The sequence below is a fragment of the Anas acuta genome, chromosome 5 (assembly GCF_963932015.1).
Source record: "Anas acuta chromosome 5, bAnaAcu1.1, whole genome shotgun sequence".
Classification (NCBI taxonomy): Eukaryota; Metazoa; Chordata; class Aves; order Anseriformes; family Anatidae; genus Anas; species Anas acuta.
The window spans coordinates 27,118,800-27,136,685 of record NC_088983.1 but is presented as its reverse complement, the minus strand read 5'-3'; the positions used below and the strand labels follow the sequence as shown (position 1 = coordinate 27,136,685).

The window sequence follows — 17,886 nt, the reverse complement described above, 5'->3', positions numbered from 1 at the left end:
AACATTCAGCTTCAGTGAACTGGCTGGGGATCTTGTCACACCATGTTTCTGTCACATCATAACACTGCTTTCCATGTCAGCTTGTACCAAATGACAGGCTCATAGAGAAAAAGGACTTTCCTCATTCTGAGATTTTGCTGGTACAGGTTTACATTTCCCTCTAAAAGATGGTACTGAGCCATTTCCAGCTATAGTGTGGACTGAACACATAATGAATTTGTATTTCCTTCAAAGCAAGCTGTGCAGATGAAGCAGGACCTGCTAGTCCAGTCAGGATCCATTAGCAACAAAGATTACATATTTCAATGTTCACTCTGTTGTTTTGACTGCAGGAACAAGGAGAAACAGTTCTTAATTACTAATAATTCTTTGCATGCATAATTGACAGACTATTTTGTTCAAATAGTTGGAGCTTGCAGTTTTTAAAGTGTTCCATGTACAAAGTATTCATCTTTTCTAGTAGAAATGAAAAACTTTGTTACTGTTTTGTTAAGAGATTCTTTCTTGTGTAAGGTAGAACGTCTCATGAGGGAAGTAAAAACTAAGAATGTAGTTTGTTTTTAATCCTCTAAAAAATGCTGCTTTATACATACAGATAAATGTTCCTGAATTACCCCAGACATATATGCTAGAAGCTAGGAAGAGAATCAGGCCCAGAGATGTTAGAAACTGGAGAATTCAAAGGGAAAGATAATTGTATTTGGGAACCTCCCAGTATCTAGCAGCAAGGAGGACGTTACAGAGTAATGTGGGACTGTTCATCAGATAAAATAATGACTTATTTCATTAGGATTTTTAGGATTAGGAGAACAGACTACTTTGTTGTCATAAGTGTCATGGTATCCCAGGATAAATATCAGCTAGGTTGATCTAAGACAGTGGTAATACCACTGATCTCTCTGGTAACCAGTGACAGGACCTAAGGGAATGGCACAAAGCTGCAACAGGTGAGGTTCAGGCTGGATATCAGAAAAAGATTCTTCAACGAGAGTGTGGTTAGGGACTGGAACAGGCTCCTCAGGACAGTGGTCATGGCACTGAGCCTGCCATAGTTCAAGAAGCGTTTGGACAATGCTCTCAGATTCTGTGATTCAACGATACTCATGTCCATGATACAAAGAAACTACTTGCACTGAGTGTTACTCTGAAGTGAAAAATCGCCATCAACTGCAAGCTACGTAATGCATTAGTTATTAATAAAAACACATCAGACAAATTGAGCACTCTCTTGAGCTCTGAAAGCAAAATATGAGACCTGTGGGAAAAACTTCACTTTTTACTTTTTTTTTTTTTTCTTCAGCTGTTTTTCCACTCATTGAGTTTGAGGGAGGGAAAGGTGAATTAATAGGCATAGCTCCTGTTTCTGCCAGAAATCTTTGTATGACCAGTAATTGAATACCTAATTATCCAATTACAAAAGTGTAGATGAAGGGTGAGAATGTGCCTGAAACTGCTTTTTCAGTTTAGGAAGGCTTAAAGGGGTATTATTATAAGCTAGTCTAAGCAGCACAACACAGGCTGCACAAGTGTCGCACAATGAACAACTTGTTACTGAAAATGCACAGATGTCTTCAGGAAGATGTCCAATCCAATTCATTTGGCAATGGAGAACACACCCACAGTAATGCCACAGGGCTGATCTGGTTCTTGGTAAGTGGTCTTTAGATGAGCACTTTACCATACAGAGCAAGTGTTGCAGACTACAGAAATTCTTTGAAGGATTGCTAAGTCTACTTATTGAGGAAGGGTGTGATGAATGTAGCAGTTCTGGGGTAATACTAAAGAAAAATGGATTTATAGGACATACCACACACCCAGAAAAACATTCTGTGCCTTAGCCTGAAATGACTGCATCTGAAAATCTGAAAAAGATGGAGAACATCATCAAAAGCAAACAGAAAGTGGAACTTGGGAGAGCTAGAAGTAAGTTGGAGTACTTGGGGAAGAAAAGGTATCTGCTGCAGCCCTTGAGAGAAACTGATCTGGGGGAAAAGATAATTTCAGACCATAAAGCAGCAGTGTTAGCAATTATTTGCTGGCATAGCTACATGGCACTAGGCTAACCTTTTGTTTGCAGAACAATGCTCACTGAGGGTCAGATTAAACACTGTTTTTTAGCCAGGTTTATAGGATATTACAAGAAATCAATAGGTTAATACAGAAAAACATCTGGATACACAAAGGAGTGAAGACAAGAAGCTGTAAAGGTGTGGCAAAGGACTTGTAGCTGTCTTAGAACAGCAGTGTAGGGAAAGGTAGTGACTTGGAAAAAAATGCTTCAGAGCTGGAACACAAGAGGGTTGATGGACTTCTTCACTAACTTCAGAAATTTAAGCTGGATCTAACTGACACATAAAACACAGGAGTGGAAGCAAACTGTCTGTCAAGTTAGCCCAGTTTTAAGCTCTTTTTGATTTGCAGGAGTAATGCTAAGAGACACTGGGGTAGTAGTTCAAAACATCAAGCACTCTGTGACAAGGCTGAGAATGAGGTTAGATAATGGGCCGTTTTTGTTTTTTTTTTTAAGGGAGTAAAAGCAAGCACTACAAATGTTAAAGGTAAGTGAGATGGTGCCCACCCCAAAGAACATACTGAAAATAATGAAGCTGTTCTCAGCATCATTCTTGTTAAACATCAGGGTGAAAGAATCTTTCACTAAAAGTCCTGAAGATGGTTGAGCTGTTTAAGGCAGGGCATAGGGTTTGCAGAATTTGAGGTAAATTTCTGGCACTTCTCATTAGGAATATATAAAACTGGCACTGGGGATCAACTTCTCACATTGCTTTAGAGAATTTGGACAAGGTAGGTCTGTACTTACCTTAGTCTGCCTATGAAGTCAAGAAGGTTAGGTGGGAGCATTTCCAGAAGACAGTTGAGCTCTTAAGTGAAGCGCATATCAATTTTCAGTAACTACACTGAAAGTTCACAGTGCTTCAAGTCCCAGTTTTGATTCATATTTATTTTGCCAGAAGGTAGATGGGATGAACTAAAGTCTAGCTACCCCATCTTTCTTCTACCCAGTCTTATCGATGGGAGACTTCGTTGGATTTCATTGTCAGAAGGATCAGTAATTAAATAATGTCCTTTTCTACAAGGAGTATATTTTTAAAATACGCCTTCACAGAAAGCAAGCTGAGTGAAATAATATAATCCATAAACAGAGAGCTAAACCTAAATGTACAGGAAGCTACCAGATTCCCTTTGAATGAAAAAAACAATTAAATGGTCCTAGAGGCTACTGATGAAAAGTGGGTCTTCACACCTAGAAAAAAATAAAGTGTGTAAAAAATTACAACCTTGTAGTTTCATGATCAAACCTTGGCCTACTTTTGACACAAAGCCAGTTGCCTGGGCACACCCTCTGTGTGTTACTTTCCTAAGATAGGAATTGGTGTTGTCAAAGAATTAAATGGATGTGAGAATAGCCTTCTACAAGGTAAACTGAGACTTAAAACCCATTGTTGCCCTAAAGATATTGAATAATCAGATCCTTTGAAGTGTAAAAACCAGAAAGATTTTCACAACTGATACCTTTGTCTTGGTGTCTTTGGCATATTGTCACCCTTTTTCTTGTAAAAGATGTTTGGGATGCCTGACAGAAGCAAGTGTACCCCTTCAGGTTTGCAAATGACGTGTTATATACTTGTGCAAAAATTTTTATGAACTGAAATGTTACAATTGCATAAAGGAAACAGAGCCCTACCCTTATCCTTATCTGGGATCAGAAAGGAAATATAAACAAGGACGGAACGTGTATGTGAGCACACAAACCTGTGGAAGAGTCAGACACAGCTCTCAGACCACCCAATGCTCGGTCTTCCCCTTACCTGCAAGATAATCTCTTATTTGTCACATTATTTTCTTTTCTGGCTCATTACTAATCACATAACTTTCCCAAGTGATACTTAGACAAATTTTTCCACCTTCACATTGCAACTTTCTCATTCTAATTGTTAAGCTAGCACACAAACAAAATAGGTGCTGCATTCTTTTAAACAATCCCTTCTGTATTAGAGGGCATGTACAGTTCACAGACTTTGTTTTCAGCTCAAGATTGTAGATACTGGAATAGATTGATATCGGTACAGCACACTGCAGATAAAGCTAGAGGTCTGATTCCACAGCCAGGGGATCCACTCTAAGAAAAACTGTGGAAAAGGACAGTGTCTCTCCCCAAGTAAAAATTCAGAGCAGACTTCTAATGTTCTCCTCTTTGCAAACACCAATAATCATTAACAAAAGCCCAACAAAAATTTAGCCAAACTACATTAAGGTAGTACTGGGAATTGAGCTTTTCAAGCCATAAACTGATAGGCAAGTAAGTCAGAGCTCACGTAATGGCAACCCATCTCAGTTAACACCAGTGACATGATAATGTGTCTTCAGACTTGTTTACCTGACACAGTGCAGTATCTCTGGCATATATTTATTTTAGTAATATGGGGCAGTTCTTCCTGGTGTGCTTTCTCAGAACTGCTCAGCATATGGAGTACCATCATCTCCTGATAAGAACAGAATGGCTACAAGCTGAAACCAGTTGATCCCCGGCCTGACTGGCTCATCTGAAGACTGGTTCTTCTGGGGCTACCCTAGTAAAGTGGATGCTGGTGCAAAGAATTCATGCAGAAGGGAAGAAACAGTACTTAGAGCAATGCCAGTAATTTTTCTGGAGTTATGCCAGGAAAGTGTTTGACGTTCAGACTGGTCACTAGCTGGAAGAGATGCCCTGGGGCTACAGATGAGTGTTAGAGCATGCACACGTGAGAAACAACCACACAGCTGCTCCAGCAGGATCACGCCCAGGTTGAGTGCTCACAGGGATAAAACATTTAACCCACTGACTGTATTTACCCATTGACTGTCTGTGAGCTGAGGAAGCTGAAAGTTTGCATTGAAGTAACTTGGTCTTGCTGGCTGCATCTCATCTAACTAGGACTCTGCATCTATGAACAGAGGATGAACACATTCAGTTCAACACCTGGCCACTGGAGTTGGAAATAGTACAGCACAGGGTAGTTAGATACCACACTGAGTAAATGAAGAATCAGGCATAATCAGGAGTGGAGAAGGGGAACATGGGGTTTCATATGATCCTCTGTTCAATAGCCATCTGCAGATGGGAATAAGCTGTTGGTTCCAGCTCTAAGCTAAAACAATTTCACTTGCCTGCAAAGCAAAATGCATGCCAAAAATGAATAGAAAAGTATACCTTCAAATCAATTCAATTCTTAAATTCTGCATAAAGTCTCATCACCAGTAAAATCATACAGGAGAGTGGACTTTTACGTGTACCTCATAAAATTAGATCACGTTTTATTGCCCTTCTCCCACCTGAAGACAAAGCAGATATGGAAAAGATTTCCGCTAGTATTCTAGCTAAGCCACCCTATTGAGAATGATTCATTTGCAGGGTTTACAGGAATTTGTATCTGACTACTTAAGAGCCTGTTTACTCTTCTGATGACGAAAGCACTCAAGAATGATTTCTTTCCCCTCCGGGAAAGGCAAGGAGGAAAGGAACGAATGTCCTTCTTTCTTGCTGCTGCACTTTGCATTGCAAAATCAGGCATGCACTTGATTTGTATCAGTAAGAATATTTTCTGGGCTAATGTGAAGTTTATATGTGAGCCTCAATGTCAAGCAATTGCAACACACGCCTTCCACGGGAGTTGCATTACACTGACAGTTATCTGAATTATTTGGGGATTCTTATCATTTATAATCAAGCAAACTGGTCCAGTGACCAGGGCAGAGGCTGGGAATGGGAGAGCTAGTTGCAATTCAGCAGCAGCACAAACATCTTGTTGAATGTTATTGCCCATGTTTCCCAAATATTTCTGCACGTCACTGTTCCCATTGCAACTGCTTACTCTCACTGTAATTGTTACGAACACTCAGTCTCTCTTTTACTCCTTTTAAATAAATAAAATAAAAACAAAGGATGATATTCATCTTCTCTGTCTTCAGCTGTCTAAGCTGGCTACCCTGGATCTCAAAATACCCAGTGCTGAGAAACTGATACCTTCACAAGGGCTCTTACACACCAGTCTAGGCTGAGACAAACTCTTCCAGAAAGGGGCTGGAGAACTGTTATGTTAAAACGAGCTGAGTTCCACAGAAGCCCAATAGGGGCTGTGCTAAGGCATCACAGTGATGACCCAATAAACATGGGCCTATCAGATAAGAGCAAAGAAATACGTATGTCTTTCAACTGCTATGCCTATTCAAAGTCCAGTATTCCTGCAATTTTAAGATCAGTAATACCATAATGAAGCAGTACATGTGTAAGTAACCTGACATCAACTACAATGATTTATTATGAAAAAGAATTAAATGAGAGACTACTTGGAACTCAATAGCTGCAACATTTTAAAATGGAAAGCTAGAGGTTAGCACACTTAATAGCTACTCTGTCAGTTCACAAGTATTCCCTCTAAAACATTTCCCCAAAGTCTCTACTTGGCAGGTTGTAGGACACTGCGCTTACAGCCCTTAGTTCTCGTTCAGGTCACAGAAAGACCAAGTTGTTCAAGCAGTAAAAACATCTTCCTTCCCTGCATAATCTGAAGGTATTGCTGAGCTTTTTTAACCCCTGTCGACGTAAGATACTGTCACAAACACTACGTCCCACTGAACATGCTAACTGGGAGTCAATTGTTTGTGACATAAATCATCGTCACATAGCAAGATGTGGATCCGAACATCAGTCTCTCACGAGACACGCAGCTCCAAGTTTGAAGTTTGATGTTGGCAAATTACAAAACCCACCAGTGATAAAGACTCACTATAAGGGTGTGAATATGTTCATTTTCTAGCATGCATTTTTACACTCCTGCTGTAGTGCTTACAGCACAGAAGGAGAAAAGCACCTTGCTTTGCTCCAGTGACCCAGACTGTCAGCCGAAGTAGGTGTAGAACCACTGGGGAGAACAAGGTGCCTCTGAGCTGAGTCCTGCCTCTCTGACTGAACCACACCTGTGGAAGCGATTGCTGTTTCCCTTCTGAGGGAAATGAGTTGAAGCACGTAGTTATGGTTTTATAATGCACACTTTCATCAGGAAGGACTTTTGAAAGGCATTGTCTGTCTCTGGAGTGCCTTGTAATAACCTTGGTTTATACACCAATATAGGATTAAAGAAATTAACTCCTTGCCCCTTTAGCAGCATCACTGAAACAAGAGAACAAGTCCTCTTTGAAATGCAGTTTATTCTACAAACATTTAGAGCAAAATCCTCAGCTAATTTCCATAACTGCATATAATACCAGAAGGAAAAAAGCACAGGAGAGAAGTATGGTCACTTCAAGGTTAGTCACAGCTGCTTTCTAAACTACTCACTTGCTAGGGAAGCATTAAATGGGAGCTGAAATGTCTCCTTTGTCTCACGTTCTCCTCTTTGGGCATTTGGTTTCCATACATCCACATTCATCTACATGCACATATGTGAATTCGACTGTCTTATGCTCAGAGCAAACCAGATCCACCTTCACTGTGTGACTCCTTTTTTCATGGCAGCAAATGCATTTGTGTTCCATTTCATTGGTCTCAAAGGAATACCTACAGAAATGAGATTTGCACATGAGTCCACCACCTGTTTTCTTCCTTATGTGATCTGTATTCATTCCTCCAAATAGGGGTACAACTAATGAAGAAAGAAACAAGATTTCTTATCTGTATTTCTGCTTATTCATAATGGCCTTTCCTCAGGATGATACTAGCTATGCAGTGCTAGATCCTCTGAGTTCAGTGAGGAAAATCCCATTAAATTTGGTGGGTTTTGGATTAAGGACATTCTGGCAACACAGAAATGAACAATTCATGCAGAGACCAAAGAGCAGGAAGAAACTCCATCAACCCCCAGAGCTGTTCATAAATACACATAAGGACAGGAAGGTCTCTTTGCAGAGGGGTCTATTATCCTAAAGTAAGGCATTCCCATCACACTAAAGGCATTTCATCACATTGATGACTGCTGCTGTTCTCACATCCAGTTTCCCAGTCAGGTCCTTTTAAACAAGAACCCAGGAAGACCAGACACTGGTGAAGACAGAGAAAGGTTTCCTACTTACACAGAATAGGTACTGCACGTCCCTTCGCAGAAGGGCATTGGGACCGGAACAGCAGACTTACAGTTGTTGTGAACAATATACTGCTCTTTCACATTGCGTTTGCATTTATGTGGCAGGTCAACACCTGTGTGGGAGAATATTTCTGTTACACTTCTTCAGACTGGGGAGCAAAAGAAGTTTTGAAAGACACCTGCTGGGAAGCCATGGGCAGATCATCTTAATAAAACCTCTTGTAGTTTAAATGCATAACAAAACAAATACACACACACCAAACACAAATAATAAATAAACAAGGAGAGTGCAAATAGGCACTAATTCAGCAAAAACAACTCCCCACTTTCCTAGATACTTTTCTGTTCAGGGACTGGCTCAAATGAAGACATGTGTAAGTTCGTGTAAAGGTACTGCTGAACTAAGACCAAAAGGAGATATTAAGGCGTTTTTGTTGTTAAGTGCTATGAATTGTATTTGTTAACATTTGTGACTGTAACAACCTATATATTCTGGGTGGATGATGTAGAAGAAAAAAATCCAATTTTTTTTCCCATGTAACTTTCAAATGCAAAAATACAGAATGTAATTCCTACAAATTCTCTCATTGGAAGTATAGTTCAAACTAACAATATTTCAGTCTTTTAAAAATGCAGAAAGGAGATAAATTTTTTAGTGTCCCCATTGGAAGAACAAAGCAATTTTTGAGCCTTAGCTGTAAGGTACAAAACTGCTCTTCTGATACATGAACAAAGCCTTCTGGTCTGTTGAACTTCTTGGTGCATGCAGAAGAAGGGCTACAAGCAGAGGAGAACCTAGCAGTATTTTAGCAGGGAATCAACGATTTAACGCACTCACATGTCTTACAACAGCCATCTGAAGTCATGTCAACTGTCCCCTGTATTGAAAACAAAGAACCAGAATAGTTTAGATACTCTAGTCTAGTGTACGTATATTGCTAAGCAGCTAGTAGCAACAGAGGGTTCAGATACATACCCTCATCTCTAACCAACACATTAATTCCTCTTCAGACCTGTTTGCGTACCAGTTGTGTACAAAACAGCTTTAAAAATATCCTGCAGGGACTGAATATTCTTACAACTATATCCACTCATAAGCCAGGTGGAATGTTCTGTAACATATGCCTGATGTTATGCAGATCCTGCTGAAGCCAGCACGAAAGCCAACTCCAAAACCAGACAATGACACCTGCTCCTGGAATTGAACAGCCTGCAAAGCCCTTTCTGGAAGTTACTGGAAACCACTGGTCACTAAAAAGCCTGTCACTAATGCTCCCTGTTGCTCATTCATCTACCACTTACTTGCTTAGCAATGCACCCTATCGCAGAAGACACTATGTTCATTGGTTCCCTGACAGGTCCATCTTAAGTCATCATTTCTTCAATTGCATTTTGTAACACTGGTGTTCCTTAAGTAATGAAAAGTCCCACCATGCCATTGCCCCAGCACTCCCCTATTTCAAGTTCCATTGTCTTACTTCACAACAAGTAAAATATGTGGATTTCTTAGAAAGTATAGCTTTTGTTATATTTCCATAGGACATTCCATTTTGGGCTGAAAAAGCACATTTCTTTCAAACAAAGATGATCAACTCAGAAAGGTCAAGAAACACTGATGTGACTCATTCAAAACTGTATAGAAGCCTCCCATACCATAGCACTGGCAGGGCTGATTTCAGACAGTTTTTTTTGTTTTTTCTTTTTTTTTTCTTCCTGGTACTTAAATACTTACTGGGACACAGTTTGATTCCTCAAATGGTAAGCAGACCTTTACTGTACTAGTCAAGGAAAACAGCCCTCCTGATTCAGTGCACATGTACTGAGTACAGTTATCATACGGTGCTTTATAACTTTTTCCAACCTAAAAACAACAGAAAAAAATAAATTTCAATATAATATAACAATAGAACAATATATAGATATTATATATACAGGTAGATATTTACTTATTTATACAATAAGTATAAATAGAACAATGCAATAGTAATACAGTCAATGAACTGGCAGAGGGGCTGGGATGTTCATATTATCCTCACAGTACTGAGATATCTGGAATTCACATCTACTGAGCTCACCCACATTCTGGTGGCAGAATGAGTATAGAGGTAGGAGCAGAAATGCTAAAAGACACTATCACAGAATCACAGAATTTCTAGGTTGGAAGAGACCTCAAGATCATCGAGTCCAACCTCTGACCTAACGCTAACAGTCCCCACTAAACGATATCCCTAAGCTCTACATCTAAACGTCTTTTAAAGACTTCCAGGGATGGTGACTCCACCACCACACTATGAAGTACAGAAGATGGGTCTGTTAATAGAGGTGGGATAGAACCTAACGGAATCTCACAGATTGGAAGAGACCTCCAAGATCACCTAGTCCAACCTGTGCCCTAACACTAACAAGTCTCCCACAAGTCTCCCACTAAACCATATCACTAAGCTCTACATCTAAACATCTTTTAAAGACCTCCAAGGATTGTGACTCAACCACTTCCCTGGGCAGCCCATTCCAATGCCTTAACAACCCTTTCAGTAAAGAAGTATTTCCTAATAACCAACCTAAACCTCCCTGGTGCAACTACAGCCCATTCCCCCCTCATCCTGTCACCAGCCACATGGGAGAATAGACCAACCCTCATCTCGCTACAGCCTCCTATTTAAGGTACCTATAGAGAGCAAGACAGTTGCCCCTGAGACTCCTCTTCTCCAGGCTGAACAAGCCCAGCTCCCTCAGCCGCTCCTCATACGACTTGTTCTCCAGACCCCTCACCAGCTTTGTCACCTTTCTCTGGACTCACTCGAGTACCTTGATGTCCTTCTTTAGCAAGGGGCCCAAACTGAACACAGTACTCGAGGTGCAGCCTCGCCAGAGCAGAGTACAGAAGGACAATCACTTCCCTAGCCCTGCTGGCCACGCTGTTTCTGATACAAGCCAGGATACTGTTGGCCTTGGCCACCTGAGCACACTGCTGGCTCATATTCAGCTGACTATCAACCAATACTCCCAGGTCCTTCTCTGCCAGGCAGCTTTCTAACCACTCATCTCCCAGCCTATAGCACTGCTTATATACAGAACAAAAAAATATTCTACAGGTTTTGAAGTTTTTTAATAGATGGAAGAAAAGTAAAAACTATGAAAGGAAAATACTCTTCCTAACAGAGGTTAATGGATAAATGCAAAATTTCTTTGTGGTAACCACCTTTTAAGTGGAAGCATAAAAATTATATATTGGCACAGAAGAAGCTAGCTTGCAAGATTTAGCAAGGAACAAAAGGATGAAATAGAAAAGATGCAGAGCTCAGGAGCTACCAGAGAAGAAATAGCACATAAGAAAACAGCCACTGGGTGAGACGGCAGTATTAACTGTTCACAGCAATAGCAGGCTGTAATAAAAGCAAACAGCTAGCCTGAGGTTCAGTTCACGTCTCACAACACTATGCTGAAGAGACGTGGTGTATTACCTGGGTGTTACCAAGGTAAACTACACTGCAGCAGCTATGACATTTTCGATTTTTGCCCCAACAAATTCAGAACCAATGTTAGTACAGTTATATCAGCTTGCTCAAACTATTTAGCTTTGTATTTCTAGGGCAAGATAAATGACATGTCTTCCAGCATCAGAGCAGTGTCATGTGAAGCCAGCTCACGTATCTCTGCAAGAGCAGGGTTTTGCAATATCATCATCCCCTACAAATTCTTTCCCCGTGCTGCATGTCACGAAGAGAGGGTGACATGATTTCCATTCCTGCCAAAGATGCATAATTTTAAACACAGCAATGTCTTCAAGATGCACACAGCAAGGAGCAGCCATATAAAACTTAACACTTACTTTGGAAATAGAGACATTTTAAAATCTTGTAAAGGTCTTCCCAGCTTCAAAATATATGACACTGATTTCAAAAAACGTTGAGGTCTTTTTGGATAATTCAGCTTTCCATGCAGAGCAAAGGAGCACTCACCTCGATGGTGACATTGCCAAATGGAAAATTTGCCACACAAGCCACTTGCTGGCACTGGCTGCAGCACTGACCCTCCTGTTCTACATAGCGGAAGCCCTGTGGAAATAAGGTCACCATTTAGCCATGTTACCTGCAGTCCTGTTCATGAAACGCTGTCGGATCACAGCCACACTGGAGATGGCAGTGGAAATGAGTCAACCTTCTGGTTTCATTTCTGTTGCTGTTAGAAACCTTTTGGAATCACTTTAAGCCTGACAATTAAAGCTGATAATTTCTTTCCCATACTGAAGTTACCTCTGGGTCACTTCAGTTACCATATACACCCTGCCATTGGCTGCTCTTCTTTGTGCTAACACACAAGTTAGAACAAATAAATTAATTCATCAGGTGATTACTTGAAAAATCTACTACCAGCACTTGGTCTGATATGATTATTCACTAGAACTGTCACTGTCAGACATGTGAAGATAGTGCATCGGTTATTTCCTTCCCTGTGTTTTAGATATCCAGCAGTCTTTTCATGGGTCTATCCTGCTTCAAGATAAAGGTTAATGGTTTTATCCATTTTTAGGATTGGCAGTGGATCTAGCCTTATCTGGGTGAGAACGGAACAGAAACCATTCTTTCTTGCATTCAGTAATAGACTGAGCAGTTTGTGCACACACTCCTAGCTCACAAGTACCAAGCAGTGTCTGGAAACTCCTTAAACAACCGTGTGGTTTCCTTATAATCTTAATTTTGGAGCTGAAAACACCACCAACAGAACAACATAAACTTCATCTTTCAGCAGTCAGACGTCTCTCTAACGGGAACAGGTTTGCAATCACTTTCCTTCAGGGAATCTCTCAAAGGGTGACCTCTTAAATTGGTAGAGCAAAAATGGCCAGCATCCTAAAGAGGACCTAATAGAAAATTACATCCTGCTATCTTTTACTGAGGCAGCAGTTTTACTGTCACGGTTCTACCATGCATCCCCTAGCAGCCATTGTTTGTGGTCAGGGAGGCTGAGTGCGTGGTACTGACCTGTTGGCAGGTGGTTTGGCATTTCACTGGAACACACTGGATGCGGTTGGTTTGCGTCACAGCATCCTGCTCATCTGTGCACACACAGTCCTCACAGGAGCTCTTAGGCACCACTGCCCCAGGCTGAAAAGATAAAGAAAAGCAGAGAGGAAAACAGGCAACAGCAAGAAATTGGTGGGTTGTAGAATAAACATATGTCCCCTGGACTATCAAACATGAATGATTATGCTCAGGAATTATTTTTGGTAGAACTTTCTGAAATGAGTATCTTCAGATCTCTGACTTCAAACCTGACACTTCTTAGTATCACAAAATGAACGTGAGGCTGACATATTCAAGTGCACTGATGACATTACATGACTTATGTTGTCTTATAAACTCCAAACTTCAATTTTTCCTCAGTTTGACCTAGTAATTAATCTTACAACATCCAATGAGTTTTAAAATTTGTATTCAATCACAATTCTGACTTCTAGACTCTAAAACACAGGTAAGATCTCATTTAGTAAGCAAGCTACTGGTCTCTAGCACTACCTATTCATTAATATCTTCAGTAACACATTAGACTGCTGGCAGGGATTAAAAAAAAAAAAAGGCAGGATTAAAGTGTACATTATTAAGTGTTGACAACAATAAGTTCAGAAAATTCTGATTCAGGCTGCATCAACCTGTGGAAAAAAATGTATGGAAGAAGACCTACCTTAAATTCAACTCCTTCAGAAACACATACACCTTTTGGTACTGTAAGAAAAATAAAATGAAAACAATGTACTAGGAATGATGTAGCCAGTTACTGAACTCATCTCTAAATTCTCACTGATTTAGAGAAGACAAAGAGTAGAACTGAGTCTATTTGCTAGCCTTCATAGCCTGCACAACAGAGGGAAAAACATGCTGTTAAATTGTTATTCTGAAGCCCACATTTAACATCTACTCAGATGTTATGCGTGAAGTGTGGGGTAATTCTATATCCTGGTATCTTCCATATGGCAAAAAAAAAAAATGTACTTCATGTAGTTACCCATGCCTGAAATTAGCTGAGCTTTATTGTTAACCACCTTGCTGGTCACTGAGAAAATGGGAAGTTGGGTCAGGTGTGCAATTCCAGAAATACAGTTTGACAGCAGAACTGTATGGCTTCAATGGAATAGAAATGCAGTATTTGTTCAATAACTTACATCCCAAGATCTCATTGAATATTAGCTACAGAGAACTTACATCACTTATTCCACCACCATAAAAATTTAAAGGCTCGAAAGGAAAGGGAGAGGCTACTTCTTGTGATATTGACTCATTCAGAAAAACTGAAATAGTTGAAGGAATAAATAAAATTTCTTAAGGAAACATGGTACTTACTACAGGAGAAGACAGGACAACAACCATCCTCAGATATAGCTACCACAGGTTGGAAACCTAAGTCACATGCTGTTTTGTTGATAACACAGGTTTTTATATCACATTCTGCAATAGACAATGGAGATAAAGTAAGCCAAATCATCCTGTCCAGCAGTTTTTCTTGCAGACCAAAAAGTTTGAACATCCAAGAAATAGGGAAGACATAAATGATTCTTGAACCAAACAGTTTGGAAGCTGGGACATGTACAAATAAACTTTTTCAAAGCTTGCCCTATTGTAAAGGTCTTCCCTGGGCATACAGTTCTGGCCCTTGTTCCTCTTTCTCTTCCCCCACTAGATGTCATTGCTAACAAACTAAACACAAACACGCTCACCTCAGAGAAAAAAAGGAATCGATAGGAAGAAAGAATTAGGGTAAAAGCAAATGAGAATGAAAACAAAACAAACAAACAAAAAAATGGAAGAAGCAGTGGATGAGGGCCAGAGACATAAAGGTAGGAAGGTGCAAGCTACAGCACCCTACCAGTGCCCACTACTCCCTCACAGAACCCAAAGGAGCCCAATGTACAGGAGCACAAAAAGATGAGGAAGAGAAAAACATCCCACCACTGCCAGGATCCTGCCCTGCATCCTCCTATGGGTGGTAGGAATGGCCAGGAGCTGAGCAGACTAATGAGGAGGTCCTGTGCTGTTGCAGGCATTTGGGACTAGAAGAATGCACATTGAATGGTGAGGGCAAACATATAAAGAAGCTACATGTGAGAGACAGAAAAGTCCATCCTTCCATATTGGATGGACCTATGTGCAGGGATCACCCCAGCATCTCAGAAGGGACAAGAGCCAGAGGATCCTGTGAACTACCTAGTGGTCCCCAATGATCCATGTGGCATTTTCCAACTTAAATATCAAGTGGGACATAGATCTAATTTAGAATAGAAGCTGAACCAGAGGAGGTCTCTTCTGACAGCAAGAATAAATGATTAATCTAGTGTGTTTATTTGAATCTAGTACCTGTTGTGCTTTTTTTTTTTCTTTTAATTTCACTTGAGGATCATCATGAGGCAAATGATGATGCCACGTGAATTGTCTACATACCACAGACTGTTTCTGTGCAGCATGGATCATCCAGACGTGGTTTTATTTTGCGTACAAAGCCCTCTTTAGTGCAGTTGATAGGTGGAGATTTAGCACAAGGCCGGGGGAAGCAAGAGATATTCAAGGTCACTTCATCACAAGCACAGTATTGACAGTCATGCTCCCAAGCTTCTCTAGGCTGTGAAAACAAGAGATAGTTGTTCAGAGAGCAAAATCTAGAAGCATTAGATTAATGAATGACTACCACAAAGCAGCACAGGGCCAGATTGCCCTATTTCATTATGTTGGAAAAATCAGAGTTCAAATCCCAGAGGGCAGAGAAGAAAAAATCCTGCCACCTTCCTTTGTAGAAAGGGAAACTTGTTACTTCTCTAGAAAAATGATTCCTACAAACTGCTAATTTTATTTCCGCATCTCTATTAATGAAATCCTGGAGTTACTAAAATCTGCTGTTTTCTTCCCCACTGTCAACACTGTTCACTAGTATTTAAGCTTAGAATTAAAAGAAACTCATGCAACCATTTTTACTGTAGGTCACAGCACCCAGCTATAGTATAAAGTTAGCATTTTCCTTTTTCCTACCTGTTTCACTGATCCATCTTGTGCAGTGCAACCTATAAAAAAAAAATTACAGATTCCTTTAGTGATAACTAAACTGGGGAAAACAACAGAAGCAAGAGTACAGGAATAAAAGGAATCTGAGGAATGGACACAGAAAGATCCAGAGTGCAAAGTCACAAGTTGTGTATCCAAAATATTTCAATATCCTCTGCCTAAATATCCTTTGTTATTTCAAAAGTTCCACTTTCTGTGTAAAAGTAGGGGGAAACGGTCAATCAGAAACATTTCTAGCCTAGCTAGAAACATTCAATATGAAGGTTTCCCCTATTTCCCCTGTATCCAGAACATTCCACTTATGTGAGCTTATACTCTTATGACCCCTCCCCATCCCACTTTTTACATTTCTTACCGCAGACAGAAACACAAATGCCATCGTGATCATTCAGCAGAGTTTTTCCATCAGGGCAGTAGCATCCCTCAACAAACACATGTGTGTTATTTTGGGAGGGGGCGATGTCCTTTATGACTTCTCTGCACAATTAGAAAATAAACAGAAATGTGTGAGAGGCAGAAATTTGCCTGGGGCAAACAGACACCTAATACCCAAAGAAATGCCAACTTCCAGCCTTCCTTGGCACTTTTGAAATGATGGACCTTTGCCTTAGGACACGACCCACCTGCTGAAGCAAGTGTTTCTTTTTGCTTCTCCACATGGCTTGTAGACCTGATCCCGAGCACAACTGGCCTCTGTGGAGCATTACAGCACATGGGTTAGAAAGCCTCGGCCTATTCGTACCCTCCGTCACACGACAGACACACAGCATGCACCAGTTAAGGCTGCCCTATGGGCAGCACAGCCCAGGCTCCAGCCCAACAAGAGGTCCCCACAACTTCAGCAAGAGGGGTTTAATGGATTCGTCAAGGCACTTGCACCAGTACCAGTGGTGTTTACTCAGGTCCCCTGAGCAGGGTAAAGCAGGCAGAGAGAAGCTGTGCATTGCCATCTAGTGACGAAGCTGTATGTGACGCAAAGGGGAGAAAAGTGGCTAAATGTCCCAACCCATTCCTTTGCTGAGAGGTGCAGGAAAGACCACTGGCCTGTTTCCCACTTGTTTTGTACCATTTTTGAACTGCAACTCTTTTGATTAGCTCCTGTATTTCTCAGACCCAGAGCAGCTTAGGAAAGATTTAAGCCTGACGATGTGAAGGGACAGAAATGGGTGCGTGGGTGAGGAAAGAACAGACCAAAGACACTTCACCAACCAGAAGGTCTTTCTCTTTCCCAGGCTTACCACACTGCCCATTCGCCTGCCTCCTCCAGTCCACACAGACCCCGTGGAGCCCACACAAGGCCGCATATGTCTGCATGCTCTGGCACTCGGTGCTGGGGTGCTGGTCCGAGCAACCGCTGGCCACACAGGCCTCGTAGTAGGGCTGAGGGGGAACCACACTGTGGCACTCGGTCAGGTTCCTTCTCAAAGCAAGGAAACAGATATGGCATTTTGCTCCCTTGGACTAATTCCAAAGAACAATTCAAATCAGCCAATCCTCACCCAGAGAAAGCCTCAAGGTAAAGATAAAACTACAAATTGCTCCAATAAGCAATACACCCACATGTGTAGCCAAAACGATCCCCACCCAGAGAAGGCCTCAAGGTAAAGATACAACTACAAGTTGCTCCAATAGACAATACACCCACACAGCTTAATTAAGAAAGCTTTACCTCCCATTCTTTACAACGCCTTGAAACAAAGCAATTTTACATTGGACTGAGACCTGCAAAGAAGAATCTCCTGCACGGCTCACAGCTA

At 41.0% G+C, this 17,886-nt stretch overlaps 1 protein-coding gene across 4 annotated transcripts in view; it reads right to left on the bottom strand.

The window, feature by feature from the left end:
* Nucleotides 1-7,189: 7,189 nt before the first annotated feature.
* The window catches only part of LOC137857186 (mucin-5B), a 45,564-nt gene continuing 34,867 nt past the window's right edge, over nucleotides 7,190-17,886 (bottom strand). For all 4 annotated transcript variants that reach the window (XM_068683388.1, XM_068683391.1, XM_068683390.1 and 1 more), the window contains 13 exons: nucleotides 17,368-17,546; nucleotides 16,753-16,822; nucleotides 16,485-16,606; nucleotides 16,097-16,128; nucleotides 15,515-15,692; nucleotides 14,420-14,524; nucleotides 13,764-13,804; nucleotides 13,064-13,186; nucleotides 12,041-12,136; nucleotides 9,811-9,939; nucleotides 8,917-8,956; nucleotides 8,068-8,191; nucleotides 7,190-7,555 (listed from right to left, as the gene is read on the bottom strand). In XM_068683388.1, the coding sequence (XP_068539489.1) occupies nucleotides 7,381-7,555; nucleotides 8,068-8,191; nucleotides 8,917-8,956; nucleotides 9,811-9,939; nucleotides 12,041-12,136; nucleotides 13,064-13,186; nucleotides 13,764-13,804; nucleotides 14,420-14,524; nucleotides 15,515-15,692; nucleotides 16,097-16,128; nucleotides 16,485-16,606; nucleotides 16,753-16,822; nucleotides 17,368-17,546 (1,414 nt within the window). In that variant the 3' untranslated portion in view covers nucleotides 7,190-7,380. The remainder of the gene's footprint in view (nucleotides 7,556-8,067; nucleotides 8,192-8,916; nucleotides 8,957-9,810; nucleotides 9,940-12,040; nucleotides 12,137-13,063; nucleotides 13,187-13,763; nucleotides 13,805-14,419; nucleotides 14,525-15,514; nucleotides 15,693-16,096; nucleotides 16,129-16,484; nucleotides 16,607-16,752; nucleotides 16,823-17,367; nucleotides 17,547-17,886) is intronic.